The 16,172-nt window shown below is 42.8% G+C and overlaps 1 protein-coding gene across 3 annotated transcripts in view; it reads left to right on the top strand.

The window, feature by feature from the left end:
- Positions 1–16,172, top strand: part of MICU1 (mitochondrial calcium uptake 1) — a 239,657-nt gene that overhangs the window by 181,201 nt on the left and 42,284 nt on the right. For all 3 annotated transcript variants that reach the window (XR_002089378.2, XM_006265068.3, XM_019484315.1), the window contains one exon: positions 13,984–14,121. Coding sequence is in view for 2 of the 3 variants with exons in the window: in XM_006265068.3 (XP_006265130.2) it covers positions 13,984–14,121 (138 nt within the window). In the remaining variant the exon portion in view is untranslated. The remainder of the gene's footprint in view (positions 1–13,983; positions 14,122–16,172) is intronic.

The raw sequence follows: 16,172 nt of genomic DNA, 5'->3' as shown, positions 1-16,172 counted from the left end.
AGTGCTCTTGCCACTGAATAAGAAAGTCATATAAGTCTCACAGCAGAAACTGAGCTGATGTTTTTCAGTGTATAGCTCCTGGGCAGCTAGAGAAGCTATCCTGTAGAAGAAATGTTGAACTGAGAACTCATCTGCCAAGTCCTGCTGACTGCACAACGGTGGGGGTGGGGGGATTAAAAACCCTCCAGTGTTTTTTGTAAAAATAAGACATAAGACTACTACCCTGGACCACCAGTCTTCTCTGTAAAACCAGTTCTAATTTCCAGTAATATAAACTATTCCTGAGAATTTAAAGGTTTTTTTCTTCCTAGGTCTCAGTCTATTATTGATAGGTATTTTACTGCTTTACAGAATGGCTTTGAATGCCTTATATATGAAATACACTATTTATTCTTTTATTAATTTACACACTATAACAGTGACTTTCTGAAATGATACATGAAGTACATAGAGAATAACAATTTTCAAAGATCAAGCAGAAACTTTATATCCATAGTTTTTTGTTTTTACAAATGTAATATAGAAGCCTTTTACTGTCTCAGTCACCTGTACCCTGATAGTGATAAATAATCAAAGCTGCAGCTGATAGCCATGCCACACTTTAACTTACTCATATGTTAGATTTCTTTTTTTTACTTTTGTTTAGTTGAGTTCAAAACCATTTGTTTGGAGATTTCCAGATGCCAAAAGGAAACATTTCTGTAATCTGCCTGTGGAAAAAGCAATCTGCCTTTGGAAAAAAATTATTTATAATGTGATTACTTAAAAGTTGGTTAGTGACCCTAAACATCAGGATTTATATTTCCAGTGTAAATGTGGAGTTTTCTATATGAATGGCTTAAAACAAGGATGAAACACCAGTGACACATACCACAAGTGGAAGGGGCAGCCTCTGTGTGTGGCACATGGCAATCAAGAAACACATCAGCAGATAAGTCAGGGAGCAGAAAGCAAAGCAACAGATTTGGCAGGGAGCAGGAAGCAGAGTAGAAAATGAGGCAGGAAGAAAGAGCAACAGATTGAGCAGGGGAGAGCCGTTGGACTGGCACTTGAGAGAGGTGCAGGTTTTACCCTGTGGCAGGCCTGCTAGGGAGGCTGGTTCTCACTGCCTTAAGACATTCTGAGCTTTGTCATTGTACTCAGAAACCTGTAATGACAATCGGGACCCCTCTACATATTGCAGGTATTGCACAATTAACTGGTTACTTGCGCAATTACTTGGAGACCAGCTACACATGCAAAGTAGCTGTCACATAATAAAAAGCTCCATCAGCTCTAAAGTTAGACCTCAGCAACATGTACTAACTTTATAGCTGGTTGCTATCAAGCTTTAATTTGCACATGTAGCAGGGTCTCCTCCAAGAAACCGCCAGACTGTTGGGATCGCAGCTGCTGCAGTCCATAGGGCTCTGAGGTGTGGGAAATCTCTAGGGCTAGAGGATCACAGCAGGGTGATTAATTTATTTATTTTCAAGAAGCAGTATAGCTGTCTGCATTGATACTTTCCCCTTAGATAATGAGACTTCCAGTGATAGTTTAAGGACACTTAGCAGTACAAAGTAGCTTAGGAAATGGGAGATTTTGGCTTATTATCTTGATTTTGTTGAGGCACTCTGATACAATGGTGGTTTTGCCTTCTACACTTTGTATGGAAACTATTTAAAAATCTCCTTAATTACCTATTTGTTTAGTATTGTATTCTGGCATCATTGTGACAAGAGAACAATGGTTATTACTACTTATTTTGCTGTTAGTATCTGCAAGAATTCCCTCAACACCATATGTAAAGTGACAGCTTGGAAAGGCTATCACTTAATGATGGTACCTTGGGGGTTTCATGGCATTTTTTTTCTTCACTCAGCATTGTATCTTAGTTGCTCTTGAGATTTGTGAAGTGCTAGTGTAAACTCCAATTAAAAGTCTTTCAAGCTAGTCTCTATAGTGACATTATTTAAAATTTCCCTACCTCCTGTCTCTTCGCAGCTCCCTCCACACACGCTCTTCATCACACCCTTGTCTGGCTTTCTGTGTTGTATTTTATCTTGACCATAGCACAAGATGCGTGGGAAGGTCACGCTGGTTTTTCATTTAGACAAAAGCAACCTAAAGCTGTTTGATCAGAAGTATTTTTTTGCAGTCCCAATCTGCTCTGTGTTGGGGAGGCGCCTTCAGATCCTATTCTGAACTTTTTGTTGTGTAGCACTAAACAATGGAAAATGACTGAATAGTGCTATCGCTTGGGCATCAAGGTGGAAGCCATCCTTCTAAATTTTATTTATAATTTGCTGCTACTGTGCTTTCTACCAATGATACATTTCTTTAAAAAACAAAAAAGCCCCCAAGAACAGCAAAAAAAAAACCCCCAACCTTTATTATTTGTAGTGGCAACACAGAGCCATGATTTAAGTTTTATATCTCTTCTTCTAGCTGTCCTAATAGAAAATGATGCACCAACTTGCCTGGTGCAAGAGATGGTCAAAGCAAATATAGTAATTGATAGTGAATAGTGGGAACAGATGGTGTCAATGATATAGATCTATTGTTTACACACACCTGTAATTCTGAGTTACAGCTGCAGGCAAAAAGGGACTCTTAGAATATCTTGGCTGAAGGCAATTATAGCTACTTGGGCTCCCTCTCTGAAAAAATAATATCTTTTTTTAGCTACTTTTAGGGAATTGTAATTGGCAGATAATCAACAAACTGCTTGGAAGGTGTCATTATTTCTGTGTTAATGTTAAGAAAAATCAAATATGTTTATTTACATCATGCTGTGTTGCTTTACAACTGACTGCATTCTTATTGCTTCAGTGATGCAGGTTTTTAGGGTCTTGATTGTTTTGGCAAAGATGATTCTGCTTTTGGTTTAAAATCTACCTACTGAAGGATGATATCTTACTACTCTTTGGCTTGGAACAGATGTTGCATTTGTCCCTAGATAAATTGTGCCTGTGTTTCTCCTGGAACAGAAATATCCCTGGATTGGTGTTTACACACATCACCTTTCTAACCAGAGTTTAGTGAGCAACTTCTGAATGCACTGCTGCTTTTTTGCTGTTGATTCAATGATGCACGGTCCTGGGATAAACTGTTACTACTTCTTATCTGGGAAACTTCTTCAGGATGTAACTTGGGACAGTGAACATGAATGTCTTTATGATGCACTTCATCCCAGGATAAAATAGTTTATCCTAGGATAAAGGTGATATCTGTTTGCAGCCTTTGTATCATATAGCTTCTCTGATCCAGACATACCTATAGGTCTGCTTCAGAGAAGATGTGCCTTCTGAATCCTAACCCTACCCTTCAGTATATCAACTACTCCCCACAGCTTGGTGTCATCTGCAAATGTGCTGAAGGTGCATGCCATCGTCCAAGTCATTGATGAAGAAAATTGAAAAAAACTGGCCTCTGGGGCACTCCACTTGATACTGAGTGCCAGCTAGACATCAAATCATTGACTATTACCCTCTGAGCCCAATGATCCAGCCAGTTTTCTATCCACTTTACAATCCATTCAACCAACCAACCTGTACTTCTTTAGCTTGCCTGTGAGAATGTTGTGGGAAATCATATCAAAAGCCTTGCTGAAGTCAAGGTTTATCATATCACATCCACTTCTCTCCCCACATCCACAGAGCCAGTCATCTCATCATACAAGGTGATCATGTTGGTCAGACATGACCTGTCCTTGGTGAATCCATGCTGACTGTTCCTTATCACCTTCTCTAAGTGCTTAGAAATGGATTCCTTGAGGACCTGCTCCATGATTTTTCCAGGGACTGACATGAGTCTGTAGTTCTCTGGATCCTCCTTTTTCTCTTGCTTAATGATGGACACTATATTTGCCCTTTTCTAATCATCTGGGACCTCTCCTGATTGCCATGAGTTTTCAAAGATGATGACAAGTGGCTTTGCAATCACATCATCCAGCTGCCTCAACACCCTTGTGTGTATCCAACTTTCCTAAGTAGTTCCTAACCCAGCGGCAGGCAGTTATTTCAGGCGGAGGGCCACTTACCCAGTTTTGGCAGGCTGTTGAGGGCCGCATGGGTAGCCCCGCCCCTTGACAGGTGCTCCATCCCCTGGTCACCATCTTGGGACCAATGTCCCAATGTCTTAGGACCAATGTCCCAGGGCCAGCACCAGCAGTCCCAAAGCAGTGTGCAGGCTGGCAGGGGTCTGTGGAGCTGGGCTGCGCTGCACCAGCAGGGAGAGGGGGGAGCTGGCTTGGCTCCGTAGAGCCCCTGCCAGCTGGGACCCCGCGCTCCTGCCACCCTGCTCTGGGCCCCGCCGGCACAGATTCTGAGGCACCGATGCGGACCCCATGCTCCCACTGGCTCCCCGCCCACTCACACCCAGTACCCCCCAGCCCTGTGGTACAGGCTGGGGGCAGCACACAGCCCCAACCCCCTGCTCGCTGGCAGGGAAGAAGCTGGTCATGAGCGCAGGGAAAAGCAGCTCCTCACCCGCCCCATGGCCAGCACTCCATGCTGCAGGCTCTCACAGCCCACGTGGGGCTGTCCAGAGCAGGCACAGGCAGTCCCGGGCAGGCTGCGAGCAGCTGCAGCGTGGGGCACTGGCCACAGGGCGAGAGAGGGGTGCTCCTCCCTGCACTCAGCACCAGCTTGTAACCCGCCCCACTGTCAGCCTGGCAATGGGGCTGGGTTACAAGGTGGTGCTGAGCATGGGTGGGGGGGAAGCAGCCCTTCGCCCGCCTCCTGCCCAGTGCCTCATGCTGCAGCTGCTCACAGCCTGCCTGGGGCTGCCTGTGCCTGCTCCAGACAGCCCCATGTGGGCTGTGAGCACCTGCAGCAGGGAGTGCCAGCCATAGGGCAGGTGAGAGACCACTTTTCTCCAGGCAGGGAAGGAGCGCAGGGGGAAAAGCGGCCCCGCCCCATGGATGGCACTCCCTGCTGCAGCTGCTCGCAGCCTGCATAGGGCTGTCCGGAGCAGGCACAGGCAGTCCCACACAGGCTGCGAGCAGCTGCAGCATGGGGCGCCTGCCACAGGGCAGGGCAGGGAAGGAGCCACTCCCCCCAGCTTGCCTGTGGTTCCCGTGTGGGGCAGCCACGTGCTCCCAGGCCAGAAACCCTGGCAGGGGCTTCCAGCTGGGGGGGCGGGGCTGGGCAGACCCTGCTGTTGTTGGAGCCCACCAGGCTTCCCCTGGGTCCTACTGCCCTTAATTCCTGCCATTTTTGACAGGAACCAAGGGCAGAGAAATACTAATTTTCTGCATTTTTTAGGGGCCCCATGGGCTGGATAAAATGGCCTCGCGGGCCAGATGTGGCCCGCGGGCTGTATTTTGCCCACCCCTGCCCTAACCTGTTCTTTTGCCATAGGTGTCTGTTCACCTCCTCCCTAAATTGCTGCCCAGTGCAGGAGTCTAGGAGCTGACCTTGCCTGTGAAGACTGAGGTGAAAAAGGCATTGAGTACTTCAGCCTTTTCTGCATCCTCTGTCACTAGGTTGCCTCCCCATTCAGCAAGGGACCCACACTTTCCCTGATCCTCCTCTTGTTACTGGCATACTTGTAGAAGTAACCCTTCATGGCCCTTGCTAGCTGCAACTTTAATTGCACTTTGGCCTCTCTGACTTCATCCCTACAGGCCCGAACAATACTCTTATATTCCTCCCTAGTTGTTTGTCCAGTTTTCCACTTCCTATTAGCTTCCTTTTCGTGATTTAGCTTACTGAAGTGTTCCTTGCTAAGCCAAGCTGGTCTTCTACCATACTTGCTAGTCTTCCTGTGCATTGGGATGACTTGTTCCTGCACTCTCAGTAAGGTAATATAATATAGTTCCCCCTTTGCCTGCCTATTTTAATTCACAAACATTCTTCCCCAGCAACTGCAGGCTCTGTGTATGCTTTGAATAACAGAAGTTCAATCTGTTTGGTTTCAGTGAAGTAAAAGAAATGGTGAAAAAGCACTGTTCTTGATTTTTAAATAGCTCTTTGTACCTGAAATCTCAGGAGAGTGCATCTCAAGACTGAGGTTTTTTTATAGTTATAGTTATTCTTTCACATTGCTAAGGTATGTTTAAAAGGAGTAGAGAAGGCTGAAATGAGAAATCTTTCCTTGAGGAACTAATAGAAATTGAGCCTTCCTAAAGGCAGACTGTCCGGAGGGAAAACAAAAAGCTAACAACTTAAGATGAAACTGCTTTTATGCAACACTTGCATATTGCAGTTGAACAATGTGTTCTGCCACATTAACTTTGAACTCTAATGGTAACTAGTTTTTTATTTCTTTCTTTCTATTTTAAAAGATGTGATTGTGTATTTAACTACTTGTAATCCTAGAGACAAACATAGGTTGGTTTATAGCTCTTGAATATATGTGGATGACTTAAGGAATTTTTCTCTCTTTCCCTTGGTTTTAGAAAGGTTGAAATTCAATAGTCCCAGACTGTTACAGCATGTTACTTAACAGCTGAGAAGGCTTAAATCTAAAGTGGAGTATATAGTCTTCACCTCCCCAGCTGCTTAGAACCCTAAAGGAATGTGCCCCACTGTTGATAGCAGATGGTTGTGTAACTACCAGAGCTACTTAATTTCCTGGCAAGAGGAAGTGTTACAGCTGGTGGAAGCAGAAAGGAGGAAGAAAAGGTATTCATATTCTTAGTGTCCGTATTTAGGAAGCTCTAGCACTTTAAATAACATATTTCTAATTTTAGCATCTTTAAATAGATTTGGTCTGGGTGATGTCAAAGGATGACATTTTGTTTTTTCTTAGGTAAAAGCCTCTGGGACAAACCAAGAACAACCAACCCCAGAGGTAAAGAATTAGGGGTCCAAAAGTCTTTGGTAGATTCCTTTGCTTATCTTGCTACCAAAAGTTATTCAAGGGAAGGTATCTGAAAAACAGATCATTTCCAGGTGGCCACAGTTTTTCTCATCTTGTAAGGTCTTGTTTTCCATATAGCAGTTGAACTGTAAAATTAAATGAAATTTAATATCATGATCTTTATGCTGCTTAACATATTGCTTAATATTGCTTAATAGCTGTAATTTTTATCTACCTAGATTTTGAGTGTGTGTAGCTATGCTTTTAAATTCAGACAATTAATTAAATTAAACTAAAGAATACCTACATATTAGACCTTCATATTAAGATTACCTTCATATTAATAATTTATGAGGGCACATAGAAAATGGGGTTATCTTCTGTCATTTTTCTTGATGTATTTGTAATATTTTTTAAAATGTAATGATAGCAGTGAAGCTGTTTTTATATCAGTGTTTTGATTCTTTTTGTAGTAATATCAATAATACTTCTATCAACCAGTTTAGTTACTGACAGGCAGATTCATTCCCACTAAAAACTACTTTAATAAACTAGTCGGGTACTCCTCAAAGACAAAAATGCATCAGTGAAATCTGCTTTTAAGAAAAACATTCTTTGGTTTTCTTTCCAATAATACTGTTAAAAAGCTAAGTCTCCACTCTCCCCTATTTGTATAATTTCTAAAGTGCTCTGTATTATGTTGTAGCATCTCTATTAAGGTGCCCAAAATCTTCATCAAATACAGAAACATGTACTTAAACTCATTTCAAACAACTGCATTGCCCATATTAATTAATACTGGGGTTTGAACAGTGAAGTCGTAGTGTCCAAAGTTTGAAAATGTGCTACCTTGCTTGGCTTCTCATCTTAACCTTTTGTAAGGAGGAGCTTGAATTTTCCATCCTATAACCTTTAGAAATTCTTGGAATGTCTACTGTATTTCAGGATATAATGCTTGTTCAGCACCCCAAGTGCATTGAGTATTGAGGGGGCAAGTAGGAACATTATTATGCATTATTTCTTGTAGAGGCATATGCCAGCGACTACTGGCACCAAGTGGTTAATGGTGGAAAGTGTTCTAGAGATACTGAATCAGTACTGCATTTCTCTAGGGTGTTTCTCTATATTACTTTACAATGCAAACTATGAAAGATGCATTTTAAATGTGGAGAATATGCCAGAACAAATAAATGGGATCCAAGTCTTGATTTATAACCTGAAATACGCTGTTAGTCATGAGCTGTCAGGACAAAGCAATTTTAGAACAAAGATACACAGCATCTATGTTTGACATTTATCAGAGGGTGGAAAACAACTAGTCACCATGGTTATCCAGGGTAACAGGGCATCTGTCATGTTTTTTAGCTCCCTATAGGACATCCTTCTATCTAGTTTTTTGGGTCAGTCCTGTGTGCTGAAAGCAGAGGAATGCTAATTCATGTTTTTAGGACCCAAAAGAACCATATTAGTTCAGTGTTTTCCCTCCCTAGTAGTTTCCTCACATCAGCTCTTACTAGCTACAGAAAAACTGTAACTTCTCTTTCCCATTATTAATCAGATACTTTCTTTCTTTCTTTTACTGTCTGTACCACAATGTTGTTGGTCTCAACGGTTGACTATGATAAGAAGAAACTGTCAGTCTTGTTTCTTTATTTCTTCTTTAAAACATATTGGAGACAAAGGCTTTAAGAAAAATTATGTTTGTAGTAGAACTCCCTCCCCTCATTCCCTGTTTTTCCTGGGAGACTGTGATGCTATAAAATAGGCTATTTCTCCACATATGAAGAAAGAAAAATCTAATTGAGTGTATGAACTGTTTTTTCTTAAGACTGCTTAAAATTATCTAAAAGCTTCCAAAATACCTGTTTAACTGAATAACACTGGAAGAAAGCCTTTTATAGATTTGTCACCTTCAGCTGAAGCTGACAAAGCTCCCAGTCATCATCACTTAGATGTCCAAAAAGACATGGAGGCAAAGTACAGAAGTTACACTTATTGTGCAGTAAGCAAGCAGAAAGTGTTCTACAGCTGTAAACAAACGGGCACTTAGAGTACATAGAGCACTTTGAATCAGAAAAGATACTACGAAAGCCTTTTGCAAAGCAGTAGAGCAGAATAATTTGGCAGAAGTCTGAGTTCAGTATTGTTTGTTGCTTTGCCTTTGTTTAGCACAGAACAGAAACAACCTTGCAATTTTAAATTTGCGTATTTTCACTTATTTTTAAAGTAATCCCACCCTTCCTCACCTCTTGTACATTTGTTTGCTTTCTCTTATACTTTAGGTCTGTTTTTAAAACAAAGCAAGCCATGAAAACTCAAGCAAAACTGTGGGGTTTGTCTTTAATCTACCTGGTTTATCGGAGTATGACCCAGTAATCCTGAACCATGGGCATTTTTTCTATATGTTCCTGTTAAGAGGTATCTGGTCAAGCAGTGGTAGAGACCCTTGTACCATGGGAGAAGGAATTGTCTAATAATAATGTGATAATTGCCCTGGACAATATGGAACAGTCCAAAAGTGATAATGGAAAAAGGTGACTTTGATTGATGTGCCTAATCATGATTTTCCCAGTAAGATTTCTTTAGTTCTTAGTTAAAAGGGTGACTTTGGATCTCTTGGTGTAAGTCATAATAGCACTAAAAATTAATACTATGTGTTCTGATTCTGATACTACCAATTCAAATTCAGCTTAACAGGTTTAAAACTCTTTCATGTGTAGTAAAAATGAAAGCCTTACTCTCTTGTTGTTACAGGTATGACCCAGACATGGGGACCAAGTGTCAGGGTTAAGGGCACAAACCTGGGAAGTGCGAAACTAAGGAACATAGTGCTGGGAGTTCAAGAGCTAAAGGGTCATAAACCAGAATAGGAGCTAGGCAGGAACTAGAGACTAGGAGCTAGGCAAGGGTTCTGGCTAAGTAGAGGTTCATTCAGGAGCTAGGAAAAGATTCACAGGTTTCAGCTGAGAGCTGAGCATCAGGAGCTGGACTAGGGAACAGAGAAGCCAAGTATCAGGAATCAGAACTAGGACTGAACAACCAAGTCAAGAGCACTGTGACTAGAGAGAAAGGAAACCTATCTTGTTGCAAGTGCACAGAGCATTGCAAGGGCTGCTGTTCATATGCTGCAACCATACCCAAGCACTTTAACTGTGGCCAGCTGGAGGCGCTCGGGCAGCTTGTCTGCTGGCCTGCCATCTTGACTCCTGACACCTGCAAGACTGAAGGAGAGGAGGATGTAATGTTTTTGGTTTGTACCGTTGATTTGGTGATTATTATTGTATTACAAGCCAAGGTTGTGCGTGTTCTCAAATAATGCACAGCTTGCTCAAATTCAGAGGAAAAGAATGATTTCCTAGGTCAAATTGGAATTTTTTTCTTTGAACCGCCTTTCTTGCTTGGACCTCTAAGCAGGAGCTATATTGCCTTCCAAAATTTAATTATCCAACAGCCAGAATATTTGCCCTGATAATTAGTTAATTAAATTAATCTTACAAAGAATAATTTTTAATGTGAGATTTACACCAGAAATGCAGAAACTGAATCCATGTTGCCAATATATTTAATTTAAAAGAGTTCAAATTTGCTCAAACTGCTCATCACCAAGCTGTAGGCCAATAATTACTTGGTAAATTTCAAATTAAATTTGAATTTATCACCTTGCAGACAATTTGTGATCCTAAAAAGCAGTTAAATCAGTCAAATAAATTATTTATTATGAATTATTTATCCAGAACTCTTCATTACCATGCAAATAGCAATAGCTTGTTTACAAGCAGCCTTATTGGGATGCGTGTAACTAAAGAACACTAGGTATTAAGATCTTGATTTAAATAGCAAGTGGCTTTCAGAATCCTGTCTCCAGAAGGAGGAATACTGAATAGGGCTTCTAGTTTTTACCTTCCCTGCCCTCCCCGCGCTGACTCAGTTGGCAAGGTCACTTACTTTTGTGTTTGATGTGTAATTAGGAACAGTAATGGGGTAGAGAGAGAACAGAGTTAAACAATCAATCAGAATAGTGCAAAATCAATTTTGAGTTCTCTTCCATGGGAAGACTTAGCTTCATTGTAGAACAACATCAATTGTTCTACAGAAGTTGTAACTGAGACTGAGTTTCCATCTTAAGTATGACATAGTTCCTTTCCTCTAAAATCCACTGACTTCAAATTGGTAGGCGAGTCTGGAGTTGAGGCAGAATTTTTCTGGCCAATTTGAATTATGCAGGGCAGAGCTGGGCAACTGTTTCTGCTGGAGGGCCACTTAATGCGTTTTGGTAAGCTGTCAAAGGCCACAAGGGTAGCCCTGGCCTTTGATAGGCGCCTTGCCCCCTGGGCGCTGTCTTGGGACAAGAAGTCCTGCCCCCTGACCTTTGTCACTGGAAGTCCCTCTCCTTCCCGCAGAAGTACTCCTTGGGGAGGGAAGGGGGGGACTGAACCAGAAAAAAACTAAATCATATGCTAAAAGTCTAACATTCACTGTAACGTATTTTAATTTTCTTACAAAAAAATATTTTTGTCATGTTTTGTGTTTGTATAATGTATAGAGAAGTGACTGCTTAATAAGTCAAAAATAAAGTCTTACTCTTGTATTTTGTGTGGGGGGTATGATTGGGGTGGGTGTGTGTGTGTGTGTGTATAGGGTATGGGGATGTTGCGGGGGGGGCATATGTGGGAGGTGTTGGGGGGGGTGAAGTGAGTTGTGGGGTGCGAGGGAGGGCACTCCACACTCCCCGATATGGCGCACAGCTCCCGCTGCTGGCTCCAGCCAGAGCTGGACATGGTGACAAGAAGTGCAGCCTGCCTGGCCTGCCTCTATCACGCTGGGCTCCTCGCAGCGCATGTGCAGCTCCTGGCACTTGCATGTTACTGGAGGGAAGCCCCAAGTGGCAGAGTCAGCTGCCTTCGCCCCTCCCTGCCACCACAGAAGTAGGGGCAGAGCTCCTCGTCACTTCTGGTGGAGTCCCAGCAGCTGCACGTGGTGGGGAATGCAGCTGGCTCCATTGCTTGGGGCTTCCTCCGGTGGCACACAAATGCTGGGATCTGCACACACGCCACAAGGAGCCCAGCATAATAGAGGTGGGCCAGGCAGGCTGCACTCCTTGCCCCCATGTGCAACACAAGTTGCGCACTCCTGGGCAGGGGCGCCCCGAGGGTCCCTGCTTGCTGCTACTGCTGCTGCTGCCACTAGCAGTGGAGGTTGTGCACTATTGGAGGAGTGTGTGTGGGGAAGGAGGGGGGCAGGGATGGCCCTACCAGCCCCATGCTCCCCACCCCTGCCCAGCTGCAGTGCTCCCCCACCGCAGCTCCCCCTACACCCTCCACTTCCCTACCTGCTGCCTGGAGCAAGCGCTTCAGCAGGGAGACAAGGAGGAGCTGCTGGAGGATGGGGAAGCTGAGCAGGTCCCCGTCAGATGCAGTAGTGGCAGCAGCCAGCCCCGCCCAGAAGCTGCATGCTGGCTGGGCCAGGCCCTCCTGTGCACCAAGATGGGAGCAAGGCGTGCAGGCTGGGTGGGGTACGATGAATTGGTGGGTGCTTACAGGCTGGGTGGAATTGCCTGGTGGGCCAGATCCAGCCCACAGGCTATATTTTGCCTGCCCCGTTATAGAGATTCCTGAGTTATCCCCCTCAAAATAGAGTAGTTAAGCATGATTACCATTTTTTTCTTTTTTCTTTTTTTTTGATTTTCTGAAACAAAAATAGAATAAAGAGCAGGTTGGGCACATACTTGGCTGGGATGGCTTAGTCACAGATTGTCTTGGCTTTGGCAGAGGCCTGAACTAGATGATCTTGTGAGGTCCCTTTCAGCCTTACTTTCCTATGATCCTATGAAATTTTTAAAAACAGCCTGAACAGGCTCCTTTAGCTGAGGCCTGGTGCCCTATACCTAAATGTAACTGGCTGCTAAGATGAGTATGGGGCAAAGAGCACCCTCCCCCAGGCATATATACATACATGGCTCTGATAGTTTGAGCTTAACATTCATGATGTGCAGCAAGTCTATTTACTTGGGCTTCTAAAGGGAGAGAGAGAGATGTTTAATGGAAGTGTTTGTTGTGGAACAAGGAAATTAAGGGATAGCTGCTGGCTTTACTTTGCTTTAATAGTCTAGTGGATTTTTACTCTGTGGTATCAGCTCTTAGAGAATTAGACAAATTCATCATTTTGATTTTACCTGCACAGGTATTAACAGACATCAAATTGCCCAAAGTTACTAGCATTTACTGACTAGGAAAATGGTAACTTTAACAAACTTGTTAAGTCAAAGGACTGACAGAGTAAGTTTTCATTTACTTTTCTTCTTTCTTGTTACAGTAATGTTTGCACCAACCAGTTTATAATCCAAATAGACAAGTTCAGCAAGGGATTGGAAGGAAATGTTTAAAATGTACCATCAGAATGAGCAGAGTGATGGTTTGTAGACTCGTGGTGGGTCTGGTTTGTTTGGAGAGTTGGTTTGTTTGTTGGTTTGTGTTACTTTAAGGCTTTTGTGATAAGATCAAGAGAGTGAGGAAGGAACTTGGAATAGAATGGGATAGAGGGTGGAGTGATGAAAGACTTTGTTTCTTGTAAGGAAGATTTTTTCTTCCTGGCTTATTGACCACCAAACCATGTCTTCCTTCCCTTCCCTCTTTCCCCCAGCCCTTCAGAACACAAATACTTTTTCATTGCATACATGTGCTTTTATTCATGTTTCTGTGCAGTAGCATAATGTGAGAAAGTGTTACTAGCTGCAGTTTGGTTTCTCTGTGATGCTTCTAAGACTTGGTGCATGTGGCATGAAGTGTATAGCATTGCTCAACTTTTACCTTGTACCCTTAGAAACCTGTGATGCCAAATTTTACCTCAAGCGTGAACTTTTTTCTTAAGTAGTAAATCTGGTTTGGCTTTTATTAGATTTATCCATCCTGAATTGTAATTGTTTGTTCCCAGCCAGCCTGCTTTTCCTCTGTGTAGTGGAACAAGTAGATGAAGATAAAGGCATTTCCAAAAGGCATTCACTTGTAGAAAAAATACTCACTTATTGATGGAGATGGGAATGTTCAACATAATTAAAGTTGCTTCTAGAAAGTCCTGCTAACAGCATTTACCTCTGTCTTATTGTAGATGTTTATGTCCATCCTGAATAAAACACCTGTTTCCTACTGAAATGGAATTCTGCTTTAATATTGTGCTGTTGGTTTTGATTTTCTCTTCTAGTTTGAACGGCATGACCCTGTGAATGGGCGGATCACTGAGCGTCAGTTTGGTAGCATGCTGCTGGCTTACAGTGGAGTGCAGTCCAAGAAGCTTATTCATATGCTGAAGCAGCTCAAGAAACACTTTCAGGATGGAGAGGTTAGTGGTTTGGGGAACAGAGGAAGATTAAGCCTCTGATGGCTATACCCATGGTATACTGCACTTGGGAATGGGAGCCAAAGTGTGACTATACTGCAACAACTCACTCTTAAAGTTCTTATGTTTATTTCCACTGAGGTTTACTTGTCTAAAACAGGGTTGTTCAACTGGCAGCCTGTGGGCCAAGGGGCCTGCATGGCATAGGAAGGTCCAGGAGGAGGTTGTGCCACTGCTGGTAGTGCCTGCCTGCTCAGTGGGGAATACGAGGGGGATTCCAGGGGTCTGCCCCACAACATATGGCCTGCGCACTGCGGCCCCCAGCCCCACTGAAGTTGGACAGCCCTCGTCTAAAATATATTTGAGAAGTTAAACAAGATAGCTAGAAATAAACAAAGGAACTTGGGTATTTCATATTTTATATGATCTAAGCTTAGGAAGTGGCTTCCATTTTCAAACCAAGGAGTGGCATAGATGAGTTTTAGCCTAAAGTTTCTAGGAGGAATGCATTAGACTTCCTGCAGTCTGTTCAAGCAGTAAAAGGAGACACATTGACTTCCCAGAAGAAGAACATTTAACCAGAAGTATGTGTGCTACAGTTGCAGGATCACAATGATAATCATTTAGGTGCATATGTAATGAGACCGATGCACATTTTAAAGTGTGTGCTGCAAATGTCACCTTTCAATTTAAGGCCCCTGCTGGAGAGCACCCATTGTCCAGAGCCTGAATAAACACTAAAGATCTAGTGACTTGACCTTGGACATGACTGAGTAGTTTATCGTTTTATTATTAATATATATGAAAAATAAATTATAGGAATTAGACTCATAATTTTGACAGGTAAAGGTTCCAGTTTCTGAAGTAGTTAATTTAAAGAGGAAGCCCTTAGAATAAAACATTTAAAATGAAAGGGCATCCTTTATCTGATCATGAAAGCATGGGGTGGTAAATTACTGTGGTGTTAGAATTTCATTACTGTTCCTATGAAGATTGATAGTTCTCCTTTTTTGATTAACTGGTTAGTGAACATAGCAATTAACCTAAATGGGAACTGATGAAAGACCTGTGATTCCTTGGTTAGTAGGCCTGACTGATTCGAAACCACTTCCTTATAACAATAGAACTGTCATCTATTTCTTAATTATTTTAGGTCATTTTTGTGATGCAAAATATTTTAAGAAATATTGGACCAGATTTAGGCCAATCTTAATGTTCACTTTACCCTGCCACTTAAAGCAGCCTCCAAATGGTATAGGAAATCCTTTGCTGGTATGCAGCCAGTGTGGTCCAGTCTCTCTTGCTTCTCTCTCTGAGCCTGGCTTCAGGGTTGTGCTGGAAGAACTGGGGTATTTTCAAGCCCTGGGGTACAGCAGACTATAATAATTCTTTCTGATGTAAAGATTCTTAGGGGATTATTATAATTAGGTTATTCAACTTGCCACATTAACCAGGTTGGCCCCTGTCTAAACCCCAGCATGGAAATCTGCTCTAATTTGTGGGAGGACTTAGCCCAGTGGTTCTCAACTTTTTTGGACTTGAGGCAACCCTCACTAGGCTCAAGGCACCCCTCCATAATTTTTGTGAATTGAGTGACACCAGTTTAAAAAATTAGTTAATATATTATAGTACTAACCTCCTTGCAAAGGGGCTGGGCACTGGAGGTCTGGGATCATCCAGGCAGGGACAAGACTGAGCCTGCACATACCTGTTTAGCTGATCTACTTATCTCATCACACCTCCCTTATCTCCTCACACCTCAGGGCACCCTTCAAAGGACCTGAGGGTATCCCAAGGTGCCCCAGCACCTTGGTTGAGAATCACTGACTTAGCCCATTATGTCAGTGTTAATTTCTGTCTCTCTCACTCTGTAAATGTTGTGGGCTTCTGGAAAAAAAAATGGAATCCGACTCTATTTACATGTCTTTGTTCAGTCGTCAGTGTGACAAAATCATCAGCAAAGCTAATCGCACTTTATCATGCATCATCAGATGCATGACCAATAGAACCAAAGAGGTAATACTTCCCCTCTGTGGCATTGGTCAGACCGCAGT

Source organism: Alligator mississippiensis, chromosome 6, assembly GCF_030867095.1.
Source record: "Alligator mississippiensis isolate rAllMis1 chromosome 6, rAllMis1, whole genome shotgun sequence".
Lineage (NCBI taxonomy): Eukaryota > Metazoa > Chordata > Crocodylia > Alligatoridae > Alligator > Alligator mississippiensis.
Note: the sequence above shows the minus strand (reverse complement) of the source record. Positions and strands in the feature narration are given on the sequence as shown.